The sequence below is a fragment of the Saccopteryx bilineata genome, chromosome 5 (genome assembly GCF_036850765.1).
Source record: "Saccopteryx bilineata isolate mSacBil1 chromosome 5, mSacBil1_pri_phased_curated, whole genome shotgun sequence".
Classification (NCBI taxonomy): Eukaryota; Metazoa; Chordata; class Mammalia; order Chiroptera; family Emballonuridae; genus Saccopteryx; species Saccopteryx bilineata.
The window spans coordinates 26255871-26281107 of record NC_089494.1 but is presented as its reverse complement, the minus strand read 5'-3'; the positions used below and the strand labels follow the sequence as shown (position 1 = coordinate 26281107).

At 36.1% G+C, this 25237-nt stretch overlaps 1 protein-coding gene across 22 annotated transcripts in view; it reads left to right on the top strand.

Moving 5' to 3' along the window:
* Nucleotides 1-25237, top strand: part of MAP2 (microtubule associated protein 2) — a 294399-nt gene that overhangs the window by 243283 nt on the left and 25879 nt on the right. For 4 of the 22 annotated variants that reach the window (XM_066233532.1, XM_066233536.1, XM_066233530.1 and 1 more), the window contains 7 exons: nucleotides 388-465; nucleotides 12320-16045; nucleotides 16252-16458; nucleotides 16628-16762; nucleotides 19643-19704; nucleotides 23075-23245; nucleotides 24215-24362. In XM_066233532.1, the coding sequence (XP_066089629.1) occupies nucleotides 388-465; nucleotides 12320-16045; nucleotides 16252-16458; nucleotides 16628-16762; nucleotides 19643-19704; nucleotides 23075-23245; nucleotides 24215-24362 (4527 nt within the window). The remainder of the gene's footprint in view (nucleotides 1-387; nucleotides 466-12319; nucleotides 16046-16251; nucleotides 16459-16627; nucleotides 16763-19642; nucleotides 19705-23074; nucleotides 23246-24214; nucleotides 24363-25237) is intronic. The other 18 variants (XM_066233543.1, XM_066233539.1, XM_066233541.1 and 15 more) reach the window with 13 other exon arrangements.

Below are 25237 nucleotides of genomic sequence, written 5' to 3'. Positions count from 1 at the left end.
TTTAGTCTATCAAACCAAATCTAAACTAAAGTGCCTGCTTGTTTGTGTTTGAATATAGTAAAGTAGGACAAGGATGAAATATTTATTACTCGAACAAGCAGACATAAATTAATGAGATTAATGATAGGAATTTAGTGGGCGGCTCTAATCCATTTTATGGAGAAAGTGAAATTATTATTTTTAAATATTAATGCTCTTCTTTCTCTTTAGGTTTTTAAAAATATGTGAATCAGGTAATGGAGCTAAAAATAAGTCAAGTGCAGCTTACTATTGAATCTTTCCCTGAATTTCATAGAGATCTTTTTACGGGTGACAGAACTGCCTACACATCTACTGGCCTAATATGATTAATTGTCATATCCCACTTTTTCATTGTTTGATCTTTAGCAGCTGAAGAGACAGCTAATCTGCCTCCTTCTCCACCCCCATCACCAGCTTCAGAAAAGACTGTCGCAGTGGAAGAAGGTAAGGCCTATTGCACTGTTTCAGGTTTGTCTTCTGATCAAGGATAAATAAACATCAATCCATCAATCCATTAGCACTAGACTTCAGTATGAGTTAGTATGTGACCCAGCTGGAGAGCTGTTTCAAATAGTTAAGAAGAAACAAAGACTTTAATAAATGTATAATCATTTATCCATATAAAAGCAGATGTAGAGGAATATGGTAAACAAAAAAGGAAAAATATGTTTGACAGAAGAAAACATATCTTCGTGTTTAAATTGTCAGAATAACCACAAGAACCAATTTACTTAATGCAGAGTATTTTGACAAAAGAAACAATTTTATCTTATAAGTGACTAAACAAATAAAAATGGTGAAATCAACACTTCCTTTTGGAAGTGTTGTCAGGACTTGTCTCTGTTTTGCTGAACATTGTATTGCCAAGACCTTCCCCAGGGTCTGGGCTTTTGGAAACTCTCAATAAATATTAATGAATAAATAAAGAAGTTAATGAATGAATTTGACATAGAGAGCAGTGAACTGGAAGCTGAGATCATGGCTTCTTTCCCGCTGAGACCTGTTATTGTCCATGAATCTATTTATGCATTTGCTCAACATGAAAAACCATGTCAGCTTTTGAATTCTTGTTGAAAAAAATAGAAGGATGCCTTTGAAGAATATTCATTCAGAATCTGAGATGAATGGCACTATTGAAAAGCAAACTGATATTGGCTCTTAGATCAGTTAACTTTTGTGTATTATTTGCAATACAGGAGAAGGCAAAGGAGAGCTACAGCTCAAGTGTTACTTTAATATAATTTAGTTTTCATATACTAATATCAGAATTTTAGTATTATTCTATTTTATTGATTTATTCCTTTATTTTTCTTGTCCCTTTTAGAGCTCATTTTATTATGTTAAATATTGAAACATCACAAAAGACACACTGCCTTTTTATAATTTGTAATTAGGTTCATTTAAAATACTCTTTGATTTCCTCAATACAGACTTTCCTAAATTACTAAACTATAAATTATTAATAGCCCTGGCCAGTTGGCTCAGTGGTAGAGCATCGGCCTGGCATGCAGAAGTCCTGGGTTCGATTCCCGGCCAGGGCACATAGGAGAAGCGCCCATTTGCTTCTCCACCCCTCCCCCTCTCCTTCCTCTCTGTCTCTCTCTTCCCCTCCCGCAGCCAAGGCTCCAATGGAGCAAAGATGGCCCGGGCACTGGGGATGGCTCCATGGCCTCTGCCTCAGGCGCTAGAGTGGCTCTGGTGCAACAGAGCGATGCCCCAGATGGGCAGAACATCACCCCCTGGTGGGCAGAGCATCGCCCCCTGGTGGACTGTGGACGTGCCGGGTGGATCCCGGTCGGGCACATGCGGGAGTCTGTCTGACTGTCTCCCCGTTTCCAGATCAGAAAAATACAAAAAAATTTAAATAAATAAATAATAAATATAATTTATTTTGTCACAGATTTATAAATCAAAACTTTTTTAGTAGGGTTTTTTTTTTCTTAGGCTGAAGTCTTTTTTTCAAATTTACTGCCTGAAATAATGTTAAACAAACTATTTTGATAAATAAAAGAAACTTTGAAGACTTTGATCAGTACACATAATCAGTGTCATAAAAACCACTAATTATTAGTTAATTCCCTGAAATTTTGATTTGATCTTTTAATACATAAATTTGAGCAATTCTTTTTTGCCTTATGTTCATTCATTCATTCAACACATATTTAAGGAGAACCTACAATGTATCCAGTATTCTTCAAATTCTGGATCTACATTAGTGAACAAAACAGACATGATCCCATTTGTAGGGTGCACACAGTCTAGTGGAGGACAGAAATCCAATAAATAAGCTTACACATAATTTTGAATTGGATTAGTACTAGGGAGGAAAAGAACAGGGAATTTTAAGTTAGAACAAGAGAAATCTTTTTTTTTTTTTTTTTTTGGATGGTAAGAGACAGTTAAGAAGCTAGGTCCAGAAGCTCGCGGAAGTGTTGGTCAAGCAAAGGTAGAGTAAAGAGGCAGTTGGGGCAGAGACACCAGGATATGCAAAGGCATTGAGGTGGGTGGGAAACAGCATGAAGTGTTCTAGGAGCTGTCAAGGAGCCTCAAGGTTAATTAATGGTGAGTGAGAGAGGTAGAGTAGTGGAGAATTCAAGAGCAAGCAGCAGCCAACTGGGCTCAGGGGTCTGGATTTCATTCCAAATACACTAGCAAGACTTCCATGACAGTGTTTCTGAGCTCCTACTCACAGTTTTAAGTGTCAGAGAATCCTGTGGACCCAGAGAGGGGTATGATGTGGACTCCAAAGTCGGTAGAGATCAAGTACTTTACTCTTCTTACTTTTATACGGAAGTTGGAGCAGAAAGGGCACTAGGGGCCTCCACCATCCATCTGGGAATTCACCTAGTCTGTTTTTTTGGGGGTGTTATAATGAATATAATGAAAATATAAATAAAATATAGAACCACATTTACATTTTGGTAATTTAGGTGTCACGTTCCAGAGTATAACCTTTTCTTCTATATATTTCAGGATTGCTTTCCCCAGGCTGTTTCGGTACAGTCTAAGAAAATTTCAACTTCCTGTTGAAAGCAATTCAAAGACGTTTTCTTTTTAACGTTTTTCAAACATTTTTATTGAATTTTTTTCACAAAACTATTAAACTATACGAAGTCCTAATGATTTGCTTTTAAGAGGACTACCATTTTTTTTAGTTATATTTTAAAGATACCCATTTACATAGCTTCTCAGCCTTTTTGGCGAACATCAAGTGTAGTATCTGATCTTATCAGTTTAAAGGTATGCATTTACAAACTCTACCTCATTAATTTAAAAGCCAAGTAATATTCTCACCATAAATATGTGAAAGTTACACAATCAAACCATTCTCTGTCTTATTTTTAAGCCCTCAAAGTCTGAGTAAAAACTTGTTTAAGCTTGTTTTATCAGAAAATAAATTAGTGACAAATCACAAGACCAACTGGTTTGTAAAAACCCAGCCAAAATTCAGTTAATGTGTTGCTCAAAGCGGATCTCATGGAAACCAAACAGGTGTAGTTTTTTCATCTAGAGATTTTTTTACCCTCCTCAACATACCCTCAAAGTAACTGTGATACACAGACACAGTGACTGCCACAGCCCAGTCCTCTTTTACAAATGTAAGAGACCTCTTGGATTCAGTGATTTGGAGGCTATGCTTACATTTTATTAATTATCAAACATTTTAAATGCTGTCTTTCCCAAAGAGGAAGCATGACAGCTTCCACCAAAAATAATTTAATGTGTTAATTATTGTCACTTATGAATATTCATTTATTATAATCAATGCAATATTAATAATTTCCAGAATACATGCTTCTTCTGGGAAACAGTTAAAGGGATTTTGATGAAAAAGTCAAACAAGTACCACATTTAGTTAAGATATTTTTCAAATTAATCTCCTTTTTCTTTTTGGCTAACAATAAGAGTTGTCATTTGGACTGAACTGTTAGAATTTGGAAACCCCCACAAGAACAATGGAGTCATCAGAAAACAGAACCAGGAATTTCTCTGCCCTCTTAGATTTCCTCCCGATTTATATATAGGGTGGTTTTTTATGTCAGTGCAACATTATAATTGCTAATATGAAAGCAGTTTTTCCTCCATATCATTCTGGGACAGCAAACCCAATTGGCAAATGCAGGAGTCCTTAGTCAAAAGCTTGCAGAATGGGAAGGGCTTAGAGATAGCAAAGAACAATGCATGTGAAGCCAGCTGCCTTTACCATTGGTTGTAGGGCAGAAGATATGATGCCAAGGCAGACAGAAACCACTGAGTCAAAGATACCCTGAGACTCAGTCTCTCATAAAAGTGACTATTCGTTTGTTCCAAAGGGAACTGACATTCAAAGCTTGGGTTTTACATGGCAAACCTTACTTTAACTTAATATAAATTCTCAAATGCTTTAAAAAGAAAAGGCATGTATGAAAGCAAATTTGGAAAGATGTATTCCTCCACTGAAACCATTCTTGAAGTTTCTCATTATGAAAAAGAGCTATGTAAAATTTCAAGGTTCATAATGCCACCCTGGTCTTTCGAATGCCACATTATTAAAATGAAATGGAATATTCTGTGGCAATAGAAGTATTCCCAAATGCATGTGTGCTTTTAATTAAAGGAGGCATTCAATTCTGACCTTAAATGGCAAAATTAACTGTTATGAAATGAGTTTACTTTGTGATAAATCTCTCAAGTCAAGCTTTGATGTGTCCAGTGGAAGCAGGAGCAGGAGGTGCGCGATGACTTGCTGGAGTGTGCTGAAAGAGGCTGACGTGCCCGGAGTTCAGCAGTGAGCCGGACACTTTCTCAGACCCCTTCTCATTTAACCCTCCCAGCAAGCCACAGAGACGGATAATACTCACTTCCACTTCCTGCCCGGCATGGCATGGCCAGTATATGGCTTATCTAGAATTCAGGTCCGAATCGAAGTCCCTACATCCACAGCCCCACTGAGTCCCTACAGCTGTTTCTTAGCTAGGTTCTCAGTGTAGAACCAGGAAAACAAAGTGACCTTCCAAAGAGAGGTCTTTATTGTTTTTGTTTTTTTATCTGTTATAAATGACTTGATTAATTAATTTCCTTTTATTTAATTACTCCCAATTAAATAATTCATTTATTTATAATGATTATTTATCCCACCTTCATTAAGTATCAACCAAGAACACCCGCCATACACAGTTCAGAAGTAAATGAGGATCTGTTGTCTTCTATCACTGTCATTGGAACCAGTGCACTGTTTGGACTTACCTTGGTCGTGGTCCTCTAGGCATCCTATCCCTGGCACATCTCTAGGACTTGCAAAGTAGGTGGACCTTAGTTAGGCTCATGGGTCCTAAACAGAGACTTGGAGTACATACAGCTCATAGTGCCAGGAGAGGGCTGGGCTTTGCCAGACGTACTTTTTGAAGTTACTTGGCTCAAGTCCAGACAAACACTACAAAGAAGCTACTTTTCCACTGCAGCCCTTAAAGTTGTTGTTGCTTTCATTGTTCTCTGATTAGAGTCAACGTTTTCAGAAAGAAAATCCTGTTTCTTTGAAATGTCAGGGATCTAAAGCAATGCTGAGCTGTTTGCACATTTTGACACTTTTCAAAAAGAACAACAGCAACCAGAAAGAGGTCAGAATCTCCAAAAGGTTTAAGCCAGTGCACGGGAGTAGTGTCTAAACTACCGGCCCTCAGCTTTACGTTCTTTAGTTTTATACTGTAGTCTGCTCTACTCCCCAGAAAATAAATGTTGAAAAGCAGAGGTGTGACTCTGCCATTTTCATTTATTGATTGTCCTTACAATCTGCTGAACATGTTGAAGTTGTAGAGGGTACTTGCATACATACATGGGGAGTTGACTGTCTCAGAGGGTCGCTGATGGAGCTGTGAATGTCTGGGACATGTGACAAGCCCAGAATTTATGATTCACCCAGTGTTGTGGGCCAGATTAGAGCCAATTATCTGCTCAGCTGAGAAATCGTGCTGACTTAAACTAAGAATATCGGATATAATTTTAGGCTTCTGCTATCCCATGATATAATAAGCATCGTGAATGAGAAAGTTCCAAGTGTCCATCTAGAAACAACTTCCACGAAACAGTCAGTCAATAGTGTGCTCAAAAGATTAAAAGTATTCCCTCCACCAAATGTTATTTTAATGTCCTTATGATTTCAGACTTATTTCTAGTCATCAACAATTGGTTGCTGAAAATAAGTCAGTGCCTTAAAAATACAGTGCATTTTCAAATTAATGCTATAATTCTGATTAAATTTAGGAATAAAAACTATACAGAGTTCATTCTTATTATTGGGAATTATTAAATTTTAAAATTATTCTTTATGTAAGTAAATAAATAGTGATCAGCAAATTTGGTAATCTGATACATAGGTCTCAGATGGAGATTCTGAACCACATCAGAAGCCAGATATTATTCATCCTCCTCCTCCTCAAAGCTTATTAAAATACACAAGAATCCAAATGTGAAGCAGACTATCTACACTTGTGCATCTAAGGAAATATATTTAAATAAGACACAGGAAGGGACAGAAATGAGAGCAGTTCCTTTAGCATTTCAATGAGAAATATATAATAAGGGGGTTGAAATATGAAAACAGCCAAGAGCCAGTAATGCAAATGAAACTGCATACGATTAAAGTCTTGATAAATCCAAGGCAACTCTGTAGAAATTCTCAGTTAATTGTACCTCTGTTGAGCTTTCAGAAGAGAAACAAAACACAGGAAAACAAGTTTGTAATACAAGGGACTTTCCTAAAGCCATATAATTTCACAGACATGCAAATGAGAAGCCTTGTTGGAAAGGATGCTCCAAGGACTTAGCATCCAAACAGGGAGCTATGCTGACTTCCATTTTTTTTTAGCAAGGCAAGAAAGAAAAATAAAGCATTGTAGAGTTTTCTTAACAAGGTTGAAATTAAACATTACTTTTTGGCTAAAGTCATCAGCTAAAAATTAAACTAACCAAAATGCTAACTATGTGAGTGAGCATCCTAAATAATTAAGATTTTTCTTCAAACAGGGCTATTTCTTCCCATGATCATACAGGCATCAGATCTTAACAAGCTTCTTTTTGTTAACTTATAAATATATATATTGATATAAGTGCAAGAGGAATCAATCTACTTAACGGAACTTCCTCCAGAGGATGCATTTGTTTTGTAATGCTTTGTTCTTATGCCAGTGTTTCCATGGTTATTCTGACTTGTTTGAAGGGACTGTACAGATAATGCCTGTTATGCAGTAGGAGCATCCGTGCACTTGACTCATTAGATCAATGACAAGATTACTTATGGAACAGTTGAGATTCAGTGGCTACTGAAGCATGAAATGCTCACTTGTCTCACATCCTCCATCAGCTTGATCTTGCTAACTCTCCTTCATCTCGCTCCCGCTGTGCTGCTTCTGTGGCCCTTCCTGTCCTTGTGCGGGTGTTGTCTGTCTCTCTGTCTGATCTTGTGTCTGTCTTGTCCAGTTCTCCCTGCAGTTTCTTCCTGTGTGTCTGTTTGTAGATGAAGGGGCTGAGGATCAAGTGGGTCCTCTACACGGGTTCCCCAGCCACGAACCTGCCACCAGCGGGAAGAGGTGTAGACTCCTACCCCCCTCCATCTCGGTGTCTGTGCCTGATGATGACCCTTCCAATTCCGATGAGGAGTACTATGAGCACCCTTTGTTCAGCTCCCCGTGGACTGCCTGTAGTGTGCTCCCCAGTGTCCCATCGCAGAGTGCAGAGGCCCACTTAGGCCAGGAGAAAGGTGAACCGAGCATGGGCCCCTTCTGCTCCTCCTCCCCAGCCTGCAGCTTTGGTCACATGCATCATACTAAGTGTGCCTTCATACATGCGGTGGGAGGGACAAGACCTGTTTTTTCCATATGAAAGTGAAGTCCCTCTATAGCTTCTATCCATCCAAATGCCTCAACAATTTGTATAAAAGAAGCCTTACTGGAGGCATGTAAGAATTTCCTTTTTCTTTATTGTTACTTCTGAAAAGGAAGCCAAAAAGGGGGAGAGGGTGTAGAAGGGGAGGAACCAAAAAAGTTTCATTAAAGTATGACTTCTTTCTGCTCCCTGCAAATAAATCAGTCAGGGGAGAACATATTCTCACATCCAAACAAAACGAGATGACCCTATATATAACTTCTCTTCCTTGGACACCTGTCACTAGGACCAGACATTAGAATTAACCATCTTTTTAGTGCCACGTTAATATGATAGTTTTCTAAAAGAGAAAAATGAAAGAATCTGTTCAGGGAAGAATAAATGTTATAGAATGAATTTATTTCTCCAAATCATTTAATGATGTGCAGAAATCACAGAGGCTTTTCCCAGTGACCAAATCTTGGCTCACGTCAGTAGGACCGGGCTGAAGTGTGAAGGAGAAGCTCCTCAGCGTTTGTCATTCCAGCCTCACAAAGGTGGGAGGCCCTAGTTTATAGTTGGCTATGATGAGCAATGTAGCTGCGACATACCCTATTCTAACTAGGTAGTTTTGTAAAGAAAAAAACAACAACATTAGAACTAAAAAAAAAAAAAAAATTTTGTTTGCTTAGGTGAAGAGATTATTTTCAAAGAGGCAAAAACAACTTGCTTAAATGAAGACTTTATTTTATATGGGACAGTACTTAATGTAAGTTTACATAGTTCCAAGGCAATCGGGAGTAAGCTCACTGTGTTTGTTAGCTTCTTCCAGTGTCCTCTGGAAAACAGATAGCATCAATGACTGACACTCAGATGGAGAAATCTAACCTATATTGAGTGAAACTAAGTTCTTTTCTGATAGTGTGACCTTGAAACAATTAAGAAAAATACATGATTTTTTTTTTTATTAAGGAACAGGTGTAGTGGGAACAAACCTGATTTATACAAAATGATAAAATGAAAGACTATAAAGTTATGTCTTTATAGTCATAACTTTTTGCAAAACAAGTAAATTACCTTGAGTAGGTTTTATCCAATGAGGTGACATTAGTAAAGCAACTATGCAATAAGTCTCTTAGCTGTAATCAAAATCTTTAATTCTATAGCATTATAAGAATTGCCTTAATCAATTAGAATCAGATTTTTTTTTTAAATGTACTTACTTAACTAAATTAAAGAAATGAGTGTCTGAGTGTTAAATGTGAGGAAACAGATGAAGTTCTCTCCCCGACTCCAGGAGTTTTAATATTTCTCAAAAAAGAAAACTCCTTTTCTATTGGTAGTTTTTCTCACAGGGCCGTTTACACAATGTAAAATTGTGTCACAGGAATTTTATAAGAATCTTTTATTTGCAAAGCTACAAAACAGCTTATAAATGTTTACTCTAATTTCTTAAGTGATAAAATCAGATTTATTTTATTGGCATTTGAAGTGTAAATTAACACGATACTTCAAGACCCTCATAAGTAAGTTTTTACATTTTAAAGGTTAACGTTCTTGCACAAAATAGACATCTTTTGGGGAAATATTGTGACAATTTGGCTGCCACTCAGTTGTCGTCTTTGGTGGTTTTGTTTTTGAGTTGCAGCAGTGAGACTTTATAAATAACATGCAAATTTTCTTTCTTATTCAGGGTCAAAGAGAAAACTCTACATGAACTACATTACTGACATTTCAGGGGTTTTAGTAATATGACAACAGTTGTACCCAGAAGTGGACTTTTCTAAATAGATTGGAATTTTTACCTGAATCTTGTTTCTCAAAATATTTTGCTTATTCTGAAAAGTTTTATATTCTCTAATATTATGTAAAAAGCAATGAAGGTAAAATAAATTGAGTTAGGCAGTTCTTCTCCATAGAAGTACTAAATAAATTATATTTTAAATAATTTTGGTGGACTGAATGAGAGAGCTATAAAGGTAATTGATTTGATATTATTTTGAGGCCAGGCTGTTTTATTCCCAGAGTTCTTCAGCCAAGTTTGCGTGTTTTAAATAAATTAATCAGAAATTTGCATGTAGGGACTTCTTGCATTGGAGAAAACAACACATGTCTTACAAATGTAAAGCTTTTCTGCAGTACATCAATGCACCTATCTTTTCACACCATCTGTTATCTGGCGGCACCATCTCCTCCTCCCAGCAAGCTTTCTCACATGTGTGTAACTTATTGCCATTTCCACTAAGTGGTAATAGAGCAATAAAACCATTTCAGCTCTCAAGTTTTCAAATAAATAACCTTTTAATGAGACTTTAAATGGCATCATTATTAGCAGATTGCACCTAATTTTCCAAGCAACGACTAATGTACGTTGCATTAGAATATTGATTTGCTCATCCAAATGGTAAAAATAGTTCTCCTGAGGTCAATATCATGGAGCTGAAAGTGTTCCTTGAATGCTATTCCTAATTGTGTGCCTTGTTCTGTGGTCATGATTGTCAACATCTTTTTCATCCCTAAGAAGAAGAAACCCTAGAGGGTCCAATGGCTGAGGAAGAGAAACCTGTCACTCTTCCTGGGAAAGAGTGTGGGGCTGCCAAGGGCCTCAGTGAGGGCCAAGTGGAATCTAGTATGGAGGCCCAGATAGTTCCCGAAGAGAGTGCCCCAGCACGGGCCTCACAGGAGGAAAGTGTAAAAGAGGTCACGGAGGTGTCTCCAGAAATAAAAACCCCTTCCTGTGTCAGGGAAGGTGTGTCTTTCTTATGATTTGCATGTTTTGTTGCAAATGATCTCTCCAGCAGCTTACCAACCTGCAACCTTTTCAATGCTATTCCATCGCTGAGTCTTCTCATGATCCCAAGACCACTGACTTAGGCTTCCTGAGCAGAGTGTGGCTTGCGCAAGTGCTACGTGGCAGCTTGGTTTTCCACTGCTGCAGCTGATTTCTGGTTTTACTTTGTTGCTATGATACAATATGCTTTGCAGCCAGGCTGATGATGCTGTGTGAGCTTTTTGTCCCGCCCTCCCCGCCCACCATCTCAAATGTTTGCCAGTCACATTGCTAATACATGTATATTTTTATTTTTGTTTTTGGGACAGCAATTCATATGCTTTTATTTCAAATTGTGGAGTTGAATTTTGGCACATAATGGCTGAAATGATAGAATCGTCTTTGTTTGCAACCACAGTATGCTATATTTTTTACGCTTCAGTGAAGACTGGTTTGGTTTCCTTAAAAGCTCCTGCTGATGCTTCTCATATCATTTTCTTTCCATGCTAGCCAAACCCTTTGATCATCTCCATATCTCTTGAGTTTTCATTTGTCTAGTCTTTATTAGAAGTTCATAAAGTATTTTTCTATTGTTACAACAGGACATACAACTGTATATGATCTATACACTTTCCCTTCGAGAGACAATTGAGTTTCGTTATTTTTCCCCCAATATTTTCCAGATAATTACATTTAGTCCAAGGGATCACAATGAAATACCTTTTACCTTAAAACACAAATGAGACTTTGAAGCCTTTTTGATTGGTGAACACATAAAAATTTAAAAAGAGTCATTTAATTTCCATGACTCATCTTTAAAGCCAATACTGGTGAATGCCTCTCCAGTTGGCTCTGTTCCAGGGAATGAAGTCATGACGAAGGGGAGAAAGATATCTTATCATTGACTCTCTTGGAAGTTTTACTACTCACATAATTTTGCAGTACTTAACGTTATAATTCAGATTTTCTTACCGATTAAGAAATAACTAGGAATTTGGAATATGTGGTGGAAATTAACTTGTCAATTATTAGGCCATATCACATAAAGTCAATAGCAAATATTTACTTATATTTCTGAAACAATATCAATGACTTCTAAGAAATTATTTTAGTAATCTTTAACGCCTCCAAAATTGTTGATCATTTGTTGATCAAGATAATTGAAACTATTAACTCTTATTATAAAATAATTGGTCTTCTGCACCATGGCCTACCAATTTCATTTTTAAATGAGAAATGAAAAAGTTCATTAGAAATCAATCCTTTTCTATATTTAGTCCTATAAATACATATATATGTATATATATTGTTTTGTACCCTAATATTAGCTACATATTAAATATCCTTTAATTCATAATTTTTATCTGAAGAAGGCATATGAAATATTTTTCTAGTACAATACAAACACACTATTTAGAAGAGAATAAACAAACAAAAGAAAAAAGAATACTCAACATACACTCTTATTACTATATCTGTTGGCATTAATTCACAATGGGAGCTTATTTTAGCAATAACACAACTATATCTCAATCCTGACATTTTCATATTGATTCTTAAATGGGTAGCATGCTTGCATGTTCCATGATTTTTTTTCTTTACCCTGCCATTCATTTGTCATTTCAAAATAAAATTTTAAGCTTACTGCCTAAAAGCACTTGCCTATGATATTTTCACAAATCCACCCAGGTTTACTTACAGCCTCGAAGATGGAGTTCCATGATCAACAGGAGTTGACCCCCTCTTTCGCTGAGCCATTAGACAAGAAGGAAAAGGCTTCAGAGAAACAAAGAAAGCCTGGTGAAGACCTTAAACATGCTGCCTTAGGTTCTCAGCCTGAGACAACGAAAACTTCTCCCGATGAAAAGGACAGACGTGACAGAGAAGAAGGAAGAGCAGCTCTCACTTTGTTCGAGCACACTCTTGGTGCAGGTCTAGAAGACTCGAAACAGAAAGCAGAACCAAGCCAAGTGGTACCCGGTATTGGCCTCACTGCAGAGACCCCAGTTCCAAAAGAACAAAAGGACTGGTTCATCGAAATGCCAATGGAAGCCAAAAAGGACGAGTGGGGTTTGGTCGCTCCCATATCTCCTGGCCCCCTGACACCCATGAAGAAAGATGTATTTGAGGATATCCCAAAATGGGAAGGGAAACAGTTTGATTCTCCCATGCCAAGTCCTTTCCAGAGTGGAAGCTTCACTCTTCCTTTAGATGTGATGAAGAATGAAATAGTTGCAGAAGCATCACCTTTTGCCCCTGCTTTGTTAGAGCCAGATGACAAAAAATCTCTGGAAGAATCCAGTGGCCCAGTGATTGCCAAAGACATTTCTGAAGTTGAAGAGCCCCATAAAGATAAACCTTACAAAATCACAGAAGCACCAGCCTCAGAGGCTATTACCTCACCCAAAGATGCCCACATTCCGATTGTGGAAGAATGTGTCTCAGAGAAAGTTTTAGGGGAAGAAAAAGGAGCAATAAATCAGGAAAAACAGATGTTCATTCTTAGTGGACAGGAAGCTTCACTTACTAAAAAGGAACCTCTGCTAAAGCTTGAAGAAAAAGCAACCATTTCTGACAAAGAAACTGTGCTGGAAGAGAGCAACCCCGCCAAATTAACAGATAAAGAAAGAGGTGTGATTCAGCCCTCCACAGAGCACACTCTCTCAAAAGAAGAACAGACAGGTCAACAGCCTACCACAAATACATTAAAACAGGAGTCATTCCCTATAAGTTTGGAACAAGCAGTTACAAGTTCAGCCATCACCTCTAAAACCCTAGAGAAATTCATGAACGAACCAGCTGTGCTAAGTGAAAAGAATGCTATCGAAGATCTGTTTGAAGAAAAAGTTGCTGATGAAGATCATAAGGTTGAAAGAGGTGGGGCTGCAACATTAGCTGAGCTTGACTTGCCATTTTATGAAGATAAGTCAGGAATGTCCAAGTACTTTGAAACATCTGCCTTGAAAGAAGAAGTGACAAAGAGCATCCAGCCAGGCAGTGATTACTATGAACTAAGTGACACAAGAGAAAGTGCCCAAGAGTCTTTTGATACTGTATCTCTCATGTATAAAAATGGTGAAAAGGGACTTCAGTCAGGTAAAGAATCCCAGCCCAGTGCTCCAGCACAAGAAGCAGGGTATAGCACTCTTGCAAAGAGTTATCCACCTGATTTACCTGAAGAACCCAGTTCTCCTCAAGAAAGAATGTTCACTATTGATCCAAAAGTGTATGGGGAGAAAAGGGATCTCCATAGTAAGAATAAGGATGATTTGACACTGAGCAGGAGTTTAGGACTTGGTGGTAGGTCTGCAATAGAACAAAGAAGCATGTCAATCAATTTGCCCATGTCTTGCCTGGATTCCATAGCCCTTGGATTTAACTTTGGTCGGGGGCATGATCTTTCTCCTCTGGCTTCTGATATTCTAACCAACACTAGTGGAAGTATGGACGAAGGGGATGATTACCTTCCAGCCACTACACCTGCACTGGAAAAAGCCCCTTGCTTCCCAATAGAAAGCAAAGATGAAGAAGAACAGGTAGAAGGAGAACAAACTACCAGAGAGGGAAATATTCAAGTTGAGACATTGTGTGAATCGCCATTCCTAGCCAAAGATTATTACAAAAATGGTACTGTCATGGCCCCTGACCTGCCTGAAATGCTAGATTTGGCAGGCACAAGGTCAAGACTAGCTTCCATGAGTGCAGATGCTGAGGTTGCCGGGAGGAAATCAGTCCCATCAGAGACTGTCATTGAGGAAAGTAGTACCGCCTTGCCCCCTGTCACTGATGAAAACCATGTCATTGTGAAAACGGACAGTCAGCTTGAAGACCTGGGCTACTGTGTGTTCAATAAATACACGGTCCCACTCCCATCGCCTGTTCAAGACAGTGAGAATTTATCAGGAGAGAGTGGTTCCTTTTATGAAGATGCTGATAATAAAGTACGAAGAGATTTGGCCACAGATCTTTCGTTGATTGAAGTGAAATTGGCAGCTGCTGGAAGAGTCAAAGATGAGTTCAGTTCTGAGAAAGAAGTATCCCCACAATCAGGGCTGGGTAGGGAGTTTGATCAGGAGAGGAAAGCTAATGATAAGTTGGATACTGTCCCAGAAAAGAGTGAAGAACATGGTGATTCAAAGGAACATGCCAGGGATACAGGAGAGGCTGGTGATAAAGTGGAATCATTTGCATCAGGAGTCTCTTACGAACATGCGTTAGCCAAAGAACTGACAGTATCCAAAGATGCATCACCTGTCATGGTGGAGAAAGCAGAGGAAGGTCTCAGTTCAGTGCCAGAGGTAGCTGAAGTAGAAAAGTCAAAAACTGAATCAGAACTGATTTTGGCTACAAAGAAAGCTGACCAGGGTCAGTTTGATGTTAAAATCAGTGAGTTTGGACAAATGGCTGCAGGGCTACACATAGATGTTGGAAAGGCAACAGAGCTTAAATTTGAGGCAACACAAGACCTCACTCTGTTATCTGCAGTGCCTCAGGAGGCAGTCACATTTATAGGTGTTGAGTCAGGCCACATGAAAGAAGGTACCAAAGCCAGTGAGACAGAAGTCAAGGAGAAGGTGGCCAAGCCTGACTTGGTGCACCAGGAGGCTGTAGACAAAGAAGAGTCCTACGAGTCTAGTGGTGAGCATGAAAGCCTGACCATGGAGTCCTTGAAGCCTGATGAAGGCAAGAAGGAAACATCTCCAGAATCTTCCCTAATTCAAGACGAGATTGCCATGAAATTATCAGTGGAAATACCTTGTGCACCTGCTGTTTCGGAGGCTGATTTAGCCCCGGATGAGAGAGCAGATGTCCAGTTGGAATTTACTCAGCCACCAAAAGAAGAAAGCAAAGAGACCCCAGGTATATCTGTCACGCCCTCTGATGTTGCTGAACCATTGCTCGAAGCTGTCAGGGCTGAACCAGCAGATGCTCCCAGTGAGGAAGAAGAGATAGAAGCCCGGGACGAGTACGATAAACTGCTTTTTCGCTCAGATACCCTTCAGATTACTGACCTGGGTATCCCAGGTGTCAGGGAGGAGTTTGTGGAGACCTGCCCAGGTGAACACAAAGGAGTGATTGAGTCTGTTGTGACCATTGAGGATGATTTTATCACTGTTGTGCAAACCACAACTGATGAAGGGGAGTCAGGTTCCCACAGCGTGCGTTTTGCAGCCCTAGAGCAGCCAGAGGTGGAGAGGAGACCATCCCCTCATGCTGAAGAAGAGCTGGAAGTAGAAGAGGCAGCTGAAGCCCAGGCAGAACCCAAAGATGGCTCCCCAGAGGCTCCGGCTTCCCCCGAGAGAGAGGAGGTTGCGCTCTCAGAATATAAGACAGAAACCTATGACGATTACAAAGACGAGACCACCATTGATGACTCCATCATGGATGCTGACAGCCTCTGGGTGGACACGCAAGGTGTGCATTATTTTTTTTTTAATTTTTCTGCTCCCAGATAAAATCCAATAACCTAATGGAAATATTTTTTTTCTTTTTCATTTTAAGCATTTAAAAATGCCCCTTTGTCTCTTTATTTTACATTTTGTTAAATAGATAAAGGATTTTGTACATTTGTTACTAATGATTTTGTTGTTCTTGTTGTCATGATTTGCTTTGATCCACAGATGATGATAGGAGCATCATGACAGAACAGTTAGAAACTATACCTAAAGAGGAGAAAGCTGAAAAGGAAGCTCGGAGATCATCTCTTGAGAAACATAGAAAAGAAAAGCCTTTTAAAACCGGGAGAGGCAGAATTTCCACTCCTGAAAGAAAACTAGCTAAAAAGGAACCTAGCACAGTCTCCAGAGATGAAGTGAGAAGGAAAAAAGGTTCATTTCACAATCACTTCTTTAAAAATGTTTTTGAAGTAATTCTTGATTACTTTTTTTATAGAAGAAACTGCCTAACAGTGGTAACTATTTATGAAATTTTGTTCAGTTTTGCTCCAAGTGTTTATTTTTTCCTGATGGTATGCTTTCTGTGTTTTCTTATTCATAGCAGTTTATAAGAAGGCTGAACTTGCTAAAAAAACAGAAGTTCAGGCCCACTCTCCCTCCAGGAAATTCATTTTAAAACCTGCTATCAAATATACTAGACCAACTCATCTCTCCTGTGTTAAGCGGAAAACGACAGGTGACTTGTTCAATTCTGCAATGTGGCTGGCAAACATAGACATGTTTTATTTTCTTTCTTTTTTTTTTAATCTCATTACCGTAGCAGCTTCTTCATTTTGTTTTTCTTCCGAGAATCTCAGTACTCATGAGCAGTTTCGATATTGTCTTGTATCATTATTCTTTTTTTTTTTTTTCCCTTCCTGCAGAAAAGGTCATGACCATCTGTTTCTTTGTCATGCTCAGACTTAACAGTGATTGTATCTTGGCATTGTGCTCTAGTGTCACGTTCTGGGGATTCCTATTTTCATTCTGTGTGTTTGGTTAGACGATGGCGATGAATATAACCGTGGTATGCATTCTCATTTTTTTACTTATTATCTCCCTCATGCTTAAACCCATATGTATTTGTCCTATTTTCTGTATTTTTACTGCCAAATCTGTTACTGATGTTGATGAACTTACTGAAAACCACCAAGAATGCAAAGTGATTTCAAGATTATAGGGTAAAATAGTGGCTGCAAAATTACTTTGCTTTGGATGAATAGATTTTTTTTTAAAAAAAAAAAAAAAGGAAAATGAAACTGGTAATCCAGTCAGATTTTATTTCTCAGATCCAAAATTAGAAAGGCTTTCAGTATACTGTATGTCATCTCAGCTGATATTTTGTCATTAGGATTTTCTTAAATGTGTTGGATCCAAGGTGCTAAATTTTCCTATATAATTCAGTGTTCAGAATTTAAAGATAAAACTCTTTCCCCCACCAAATGTCTTAGAACTTAAGTATAGTTCTATTTTACTATCTTCTTATTTCTTTTGTCTTCTTCAAACATACTTTTTTTTACTGTTGAAAATGTTATGGAATGAAGAAGCAAAATGTTACAAATCAAATAAAAACCATACAAATGCTTATAATGCAAACTGTATCCCTAAACTGTAGTGCTAAGTATTTATTTAAATGTATATAATATACTAGGATAATCTTAATTTACAATATATCTTATTTTAACACTTGTGAAATGGCATACTTGCATTCTACAAAAGAAGATACCCGATTGCTCTATCAGAAAGGAAAATTTTTCTGCCCATTATACATTAGAAGTGCCCTTCTATAAATATTCAGAAGGTTTTAAATGTTAAGAACAGCATTAACCTTTGTAAGGAAAAGAAAATCAAGGTAATTGATGGTTTATGGTAGCTGTTAATAATCTCAAGTATTTTGGATTTGTGTTCTTCCTATTGGAATCATTTCGTGTGCTTTTCTTCAAGAACTAGTCTCTAAGGTGGTATTTGAGATTAGAAGACTATAATTATGCACAATCCTTGATGATAAAGATTCAGGATGAGGAGTTTCTATACTTAATAGTTAGGAATTAGCATGTCACCTCTAAATCTTCTATCACATCTTAGTTCATTTTTTCATTAAACATGGTATTTTTCTTCTAGTTAGAAGGATGCTTGGGCAGGCAGGAACTCTTGGTTTGGGCATAAAAACCCTATATCCTATCTGAATGGATGAAGGAATATATCAGGATTGTGGAATTTCAGAACAAATGTCAAATGGTTTGGTGAAGTATGTATGTGTCATTCGTGTTCAGTTTACCACACTGAGAGTAAATTGTCTTTGGAATTCAGTCATTAAAGGAAATATGAGATCTTTGGACTAGGATCTTCCCTTATTCTATTTGAAAATTTAGATACTCCAACAGAAAAGCTAACAGGGTGTCATTGGCTTGAAGCAAACTCGGTGTCACAGAAATTTGAGACATGTTATAGAAATAGTAAGGAGACATCATTTGCACTGCTTCTTCATAAAAAGATAAAATCAGTTCCAGAATCTGTGAATAATCTTACTAGCCAATCCTAAATATATAGCATATAGCATATTGTAGAGTTATTATTTTTGTGTTAGAGCTGCAGATGGCATAAGAAACCTTTTTGAAACTCAGAGTGCTTATAAGGATAAGTATTTTTTTCCCCCTGAGGATTTCTCTCTTATGAAAGAAAATTAAGGAGGAAGTAAACACACAAGTTTGTGTTTTTCATTTTCTAAGCACAACTTTTAAATGAGGATCGTTTTCCAAAAGTCAAAGGATTGTTTTCAATCATGAGAGATATTTAAGTCAAGTCAGGTAAGTCATCTACAGAAAATATGCTAGAGATAATGGAGTTTAAGATTGAAACCAGAAGCATAAAAGAGTAGCAAGAGAAACAACAGTAACAGATGTGGTAATAATTTCATACAATAAGTTCATGTGTGGAACATGTTCTATATTACTGAATTTGAAGTGCCTCTCATGTTTTCTCTCTTTGACAAACTATTTTTCTTCCCTTCTTTTCTCATATGATGCGTTTCACGCCAAACAAATGTGTCATTCATATTGTAAAACGAAAGGATGCAGAGGGAAAAAGGGTTGGGTGACCAAGACAGTTTGGAATATAAAGTGCAGAAATATCTGTAGATATGCCAATGACTACAAACAGAGGGTGTGGGAATCTTCATGAACTCTCTTTTATATCATGCCAACACTAGAAATCAGTCTTCTTTTCCTTAAGTTCTACAACATTAATATTTCTGTGACTTCCATTCTACAGGATCTATCGTCATGTAATAGTAATTTAAAGGTACATTGGTAACTAATAGAAAATTATTTGGTGTGCTTACCTGTGCTTTAGTAAACCCTGGGCTATATTAATTAGCACACATAGTGGGAGCCCTATGCTATAATGTTGTTATTATTCAAGTTTCTTTAGGTTACTGAATTTGAGTCTCAAAATAAGCCAAATTTTGCTTTGCATCCATCTGTTGACACAAATGCATATCCAAAGCGTATTGAAAAATGCACTGATGTGGTTTTCAGGCTCTAAGTTTGGGGTTGTTTGTGTCTTCTCTTTTCCACAGCAGCAGGTGGTGAATCATATCAGGTTCCCAGTGTATTTAAACAGGCAAAGGACAAAGTCTCCGTGAGTAAAATAACTTTTTTCCATGTTCTTTATTTAAAGTTCCCTTTGGTATTAGTGACAATGTCTTAATAACTTTAGATATAATTTAGACTTTAGCTGCTAACTCTTAAATGTCATTTTAAATCATTCACTCACCCAAAATGATTCACGGTGGCATTTGGGCATGTCTTAATGTCTTCTGGAATGACATGTGATATTAGTTGGTGAAGGCAGAGCTAGGATTTAGCAGTTTTTTATTAGTAAGACAAAAACATATGAAACAACATGGAGATAATTGGGGAGCCCGACTGTTAACTTTTCATAGATTCGAGATAAACCATTATAATCAACACAAAACTAAATTTTATAGTATATATTTCTTGTTTCTAAAAAATAAGAATATAATCAAATTAAGCATGTAGATAAGCAAAAGTAAGTAAAAATATATTCTAAGTCCCTTATCTAAGATAACTACCCGTATTATTTTTATGTAAAATCTTTATTTTTTCTACCCATTCATGGGTTTAATAACAAAAACATTATCAGTATTTAAACAATAAACATTCTATAATGATAGAACTCCATGTCATTAAATATTTTATACCTTATTTTAATGACTATATAACATTGCATTTGATTTATTTACAGTGTATACTTAATCAACTCCCAATTATTTGACATTCAAACTTTTTATTTTATTTTAACAGTATGACTGTGTAGAAATATTTTTGGCTAAATCCTGTAAATGCATTCATATGCATTTCCTTGGTATAATTTCCTAGTAATAGAATTACTGTTTCAAGAAGAGAGTTCATATTTAAAGTTTTTATTGCACAGCATTAGACTGCCCTCTGATAAGAGTCTACTGACTTTTATGTTTCCAGCTGTGTATGAATGCCCATGTTCGTTAATTTTACTAGATATGTCTATGATTTTTCTATATTTCCCAAGTTATGGAGATGAAATATATTGTTCTAGTTTAGTTGTGTTCATATTTAATTTCTTTATATATTTAGAAATCTTTCATATTTCTTTTGTGAATTTATTTTTATGGTATTTAACCATATTTTTAAAATAATTTGAATGATGTAGTAACATATCAGATTGGTTTGAGTCTTAACCATCATATATGATATGTAAATCACAATTCTTTGTTTAGCTTTTTCAAAACAAGTAAGATTTTAATCTTTCACTTTTTATTTATTGTAAAAAATAAAAATTCACTTTCAATAATAGCCAGAACTTTTATATCATCTTGAACCCAAGAGGCTTTATGTTGATAAATATATATATTTTTATATATATATAAATATATATATAAAATATATATATAAATATATATATAAATATATATATATCTCATATATATATATTTGGTTTTTATGTAGATGTTTTCAGATATATTCCTGAACATATGGATAGTAATGGAATCCATTTATTGCTTTGGTAGAATGAGTATTATTTTGAAAACACTGTGATTTTACGATTTGTATTGTTTTGCCTTCTGTTTCTGGTGAGGAACTAGTGAGTTATGGTGTTTAAGAGCAGGGCCATAAAACAGACCAGGTCCAATATTAGCTGTATTTTTTTTTCTTCCTGTGTCCTAATTTTCCAAAAATAATGGGAGGAGTAAAAATTTCTATAACCTAAGTTAGTTGTGAACACTAAATATAGTAATTTTATAAAATAGTGCACTATACAGTGCCTAGAACATAGTGTTTTTGTAACAATGATAGTTGTTGTTATTACTATTATTGTTATTATTTGAAAGGTGGAAATCTTTAGGAGCAGATATAGAAAGTAAACTTGAGCTTTCCCCCATTAGAGAAAGAATTTTTAAATGTAGATTGTTTGAAAAACCGTTAGAATATTTTCTTCAAATCCTTTGTCTTTGAATAGACAAGGACTTGACACTCAATGTTTATACTTAAGACAGAAATCATAGACATCTTCTGACACAAAATTAATTTTTTTTCTTGTACTCACATATCTCATCTTTATGAAGATTAGACCATCATTCTTTCTGTTTCTCATTTAACATCCCTTTTTCCCCGCTTGTAACCTCATTTACTGCCTCTATGTCCTAAAACTCCAAGATGAACTTTTATTTCTCTCTGCTATGCAGCACATCCATCAGAGCAGGTATCCAGCTTTTCAGTTGATCTTCATTTTGAACCTGACCTAAAATCCTTAGTTTTATTTGAATTTTTTTGTTAGTTTTAGTTTGGTTTTGTTTTCAGCACCAGATTAATAGTTGTCGTTTGTAATTCATGGCAATCCAGTTACTCCATTTTTTTCCCCTATATTCACACTTCTGAAATTCACTGCCTTGTAGGCAGCATCAATCAAAAAAGAATGACTTCAGCTGACCCAGTTAACACTTCCCACACAAGGTGCTGGGTCTGTAAAACAAGAAGCAATTTGTGCAACACGTGAATACTTCAGCCTCTCTAAAGTGGCCATGGAAGTTAAAACTTGAGATAAAAGAAAGTCACGGTTTCAACTGCTATTTTTAAACAACTAAATCATATTAATTATTTGAAGATAAAATATTCTTGACTTTGTCGTACTTCTCTGCATTTTTAATAGAGTTTCCCATGAGACATGTGGCGTGCCAGCATAGCTTTCTTCCAAAGCCATACGCAACCAACACACCTCCTTAAACTTGCTGGAAGTCTCCCCAGATATTATTAACACCTGTAAATTCAGTCTTGTGATTTTTATGGGCAATCTCTTCATTGCCAACTTTCATTTTTAAGATTTATAACACACCATACAAACTGTAGTCTATGCATAAAAATGTTACGGATTTTATGGTATAGCTTGGTCCCCAGTATGCATTTTACTCATAAAATAAATTCATTATATTTAAACTCTGCAGTTTTCTAATGAAATCAATGTAGGTAATCCAAAAATGTATTTTCTCAACTTAATTTTTTTCCATTATTAGTTTTAAATATACCTCGTTCTAAGTTCTTGAAATGTGACCAAGATAATGGTTATATATATATATATATATATATATATATATATATATATATATACACATCTTAATGGCTGTGTTTTTCAAAGGAACAATCCCAGTAGACTCACAAGATGGTATCACGTAAGACCTATGGACGAATGAGAAACTGTATACATAGAATCCATAAAGAATATTTTAATCTATATTCTCATATATGAGTATTCTTAAGTTGGAAAGAGGTATTCAATGAAAATCTCTTGTTCTCTTATAAATATACATCTCTTCATCGATTATACTTATTTATCATGTGTTTTTATTAAAAAGTATACATTTATTTTGTTATATGTTTATACATTTTTTAATTTTTCTTTACTTCATACGTAGTTTGGTTTATTTTGTGCTTTTGTTTTTTTCTTTCATGGCTAGAATTCTACCTTCTCAAAGATTCCTGCCTTACAGGGCAACACAAAGTCCCCAAGATGCAGCTCAGCCTGCCCTAGTCCAACTCAAAGGACTACATTTTCTGACAGTTTTTTCACACAGCCCACCTCAGCGGGCTCCACAGACCGTTTGCCATACTCAGAATCAGGGAACAAGGTAAGGCGGCAGGTCAGTCATCAGCGCAGAAAGGAGGATATGGGGAGAGTTATAGGACACAGCTCAGCAAATGTATGAGAAGGAAGACTTTACATTCTAAAGTGTATGACATATAAACATTAGACTCTTATGAAAAACAAGTGCAAATTAAAAGTTTCACTAACTATGAACAGTCTAACCATTCAAAAAATGGAAAATGTCTTTTTCTAGGTAGACCATTTGTTATTAATTTATTATTTATTTGATATTTAATAAAAATCTCAAATACAACCAAAATATACTGAATATAATATTGCGTGTAGCATACTATGTATATTATTGTATAATCTAATAATAGCAAATCATATATATATATATAAAATACAAGATAAAGTTTGGACTTGGCATCAGACACATCAGGATTTAATACTAATCTCTGCCACCTACCAACTTGGTGATCTTGAAATAATTACATAACCAATTAAACTGGTCTCCTTGACTATAAAGGTGAGAATTTTTTTGTGGTGAGAATTAAATTATAAGTGGTTATGAAGAACTTAGTTCTTGTCACATAAGTACACAAAATATAGCAGTGGTCATTGTTAGGAATATTATTCATACAATGCCCTACTGCCATCCCTTTCTGATTAATAAATTATCATGCTATTGAAGATTTTTTAGTAAAATTTCTAACTTACTGAAAATTTCTTGAGTAAATTCATTTTGCCTATGTGATCATTTAGAATTAGAACTTCACAATCTATTATTAACGCTAAATCCAAAGTAATATATTTTAAAAGAAACACCTCTAGGCAAATATGAATTCTAAGTTTTGAAGTAGAAATGCTTATAGGCATGGGAAATTCAGTAGAGTGTATTAAAAGAAATTTATCTATCAGCACGGGAGGAAAAATAGTAATCACCTTGTACAATAAGTGAAATAAAGACTCAGAAGATCCCATTGAATGCCCATTTGTCTTCCCCGATCAGGATGGAGTAACCAAGAGCCCAGAAAAGCGCTCCTCGCTGCCACGACCCTCCTCCATTCTCCCTCCCCGCAGAGGGGTGTCGGGAGACAGAGATGAGAATTCCTTCTCTCTCAACAGTTCCATCTCCTCTTCAGCACGGCGGACCACTAGTAAGTTTTTCTTGTTTGGCTTCCTTTTTAATCATATTTTTAAATTCCGTAAGTGGAGTAGAGCGGATGTGCTTATACTTTACATTTGTCAAAACATGCTTTAAAATCAGATTACATTTGTCCTAAGAATCAGAAAATCCAGACTCTTAATGGGTTCAATGCTGTTTGACCTAAAACAATTCGTGGAAGAAATGAGTACATACTGCTTTATTATCCCTTAAATAGAATTGAAACAAAGTCATGTTTCCCAGAATATATTTCTTTCTTCTTCCAAGTTTAGAGTAAAAATAAATTTGAAAGATGTAATTGAGAAAACTAATAGTCAAGGATTTTAAAATATATGTCTATATAAACTTAATCTTTATTAGAATTACAAGTCCTAAAATCTAACTGGAAATTTCAACACTCAAAACTTAGGATCCTGCTCGATTTGTTAAGAATTTGCCTTCCAGTTACACGGTAAACAGCATGTGTTCTATGCAATAGCTTCATTTTTTTTTTCTTTTTGACTGGTGGCCTACCATGAACTGGTTGGCAGTTATCACAGTGTATGTAAAGAATATTAAAATGTTCTAATAATTCATTAATGATATGTTGTCTTGCTACAAAGACTAGTAAACATTGGTTCAAATTATTTTCATAAATATGTTTCTATTTCATAATATGTTTCATAAATATGTTGACAAAAAATGACGGACAACTTCACAACTTGTCTCTTAATGTCTTTCTATATTTATTTAGAAGAAATAGTTCTGGAGAACTACTCTATAGAATTACTTGGAAAATAGTATCTATGTAATTTAAAAACCATTACCAAATGGTGGAAACATTTGCAAAATAATATCTGTCATTTAAAATTTATTATAGAATGTTAG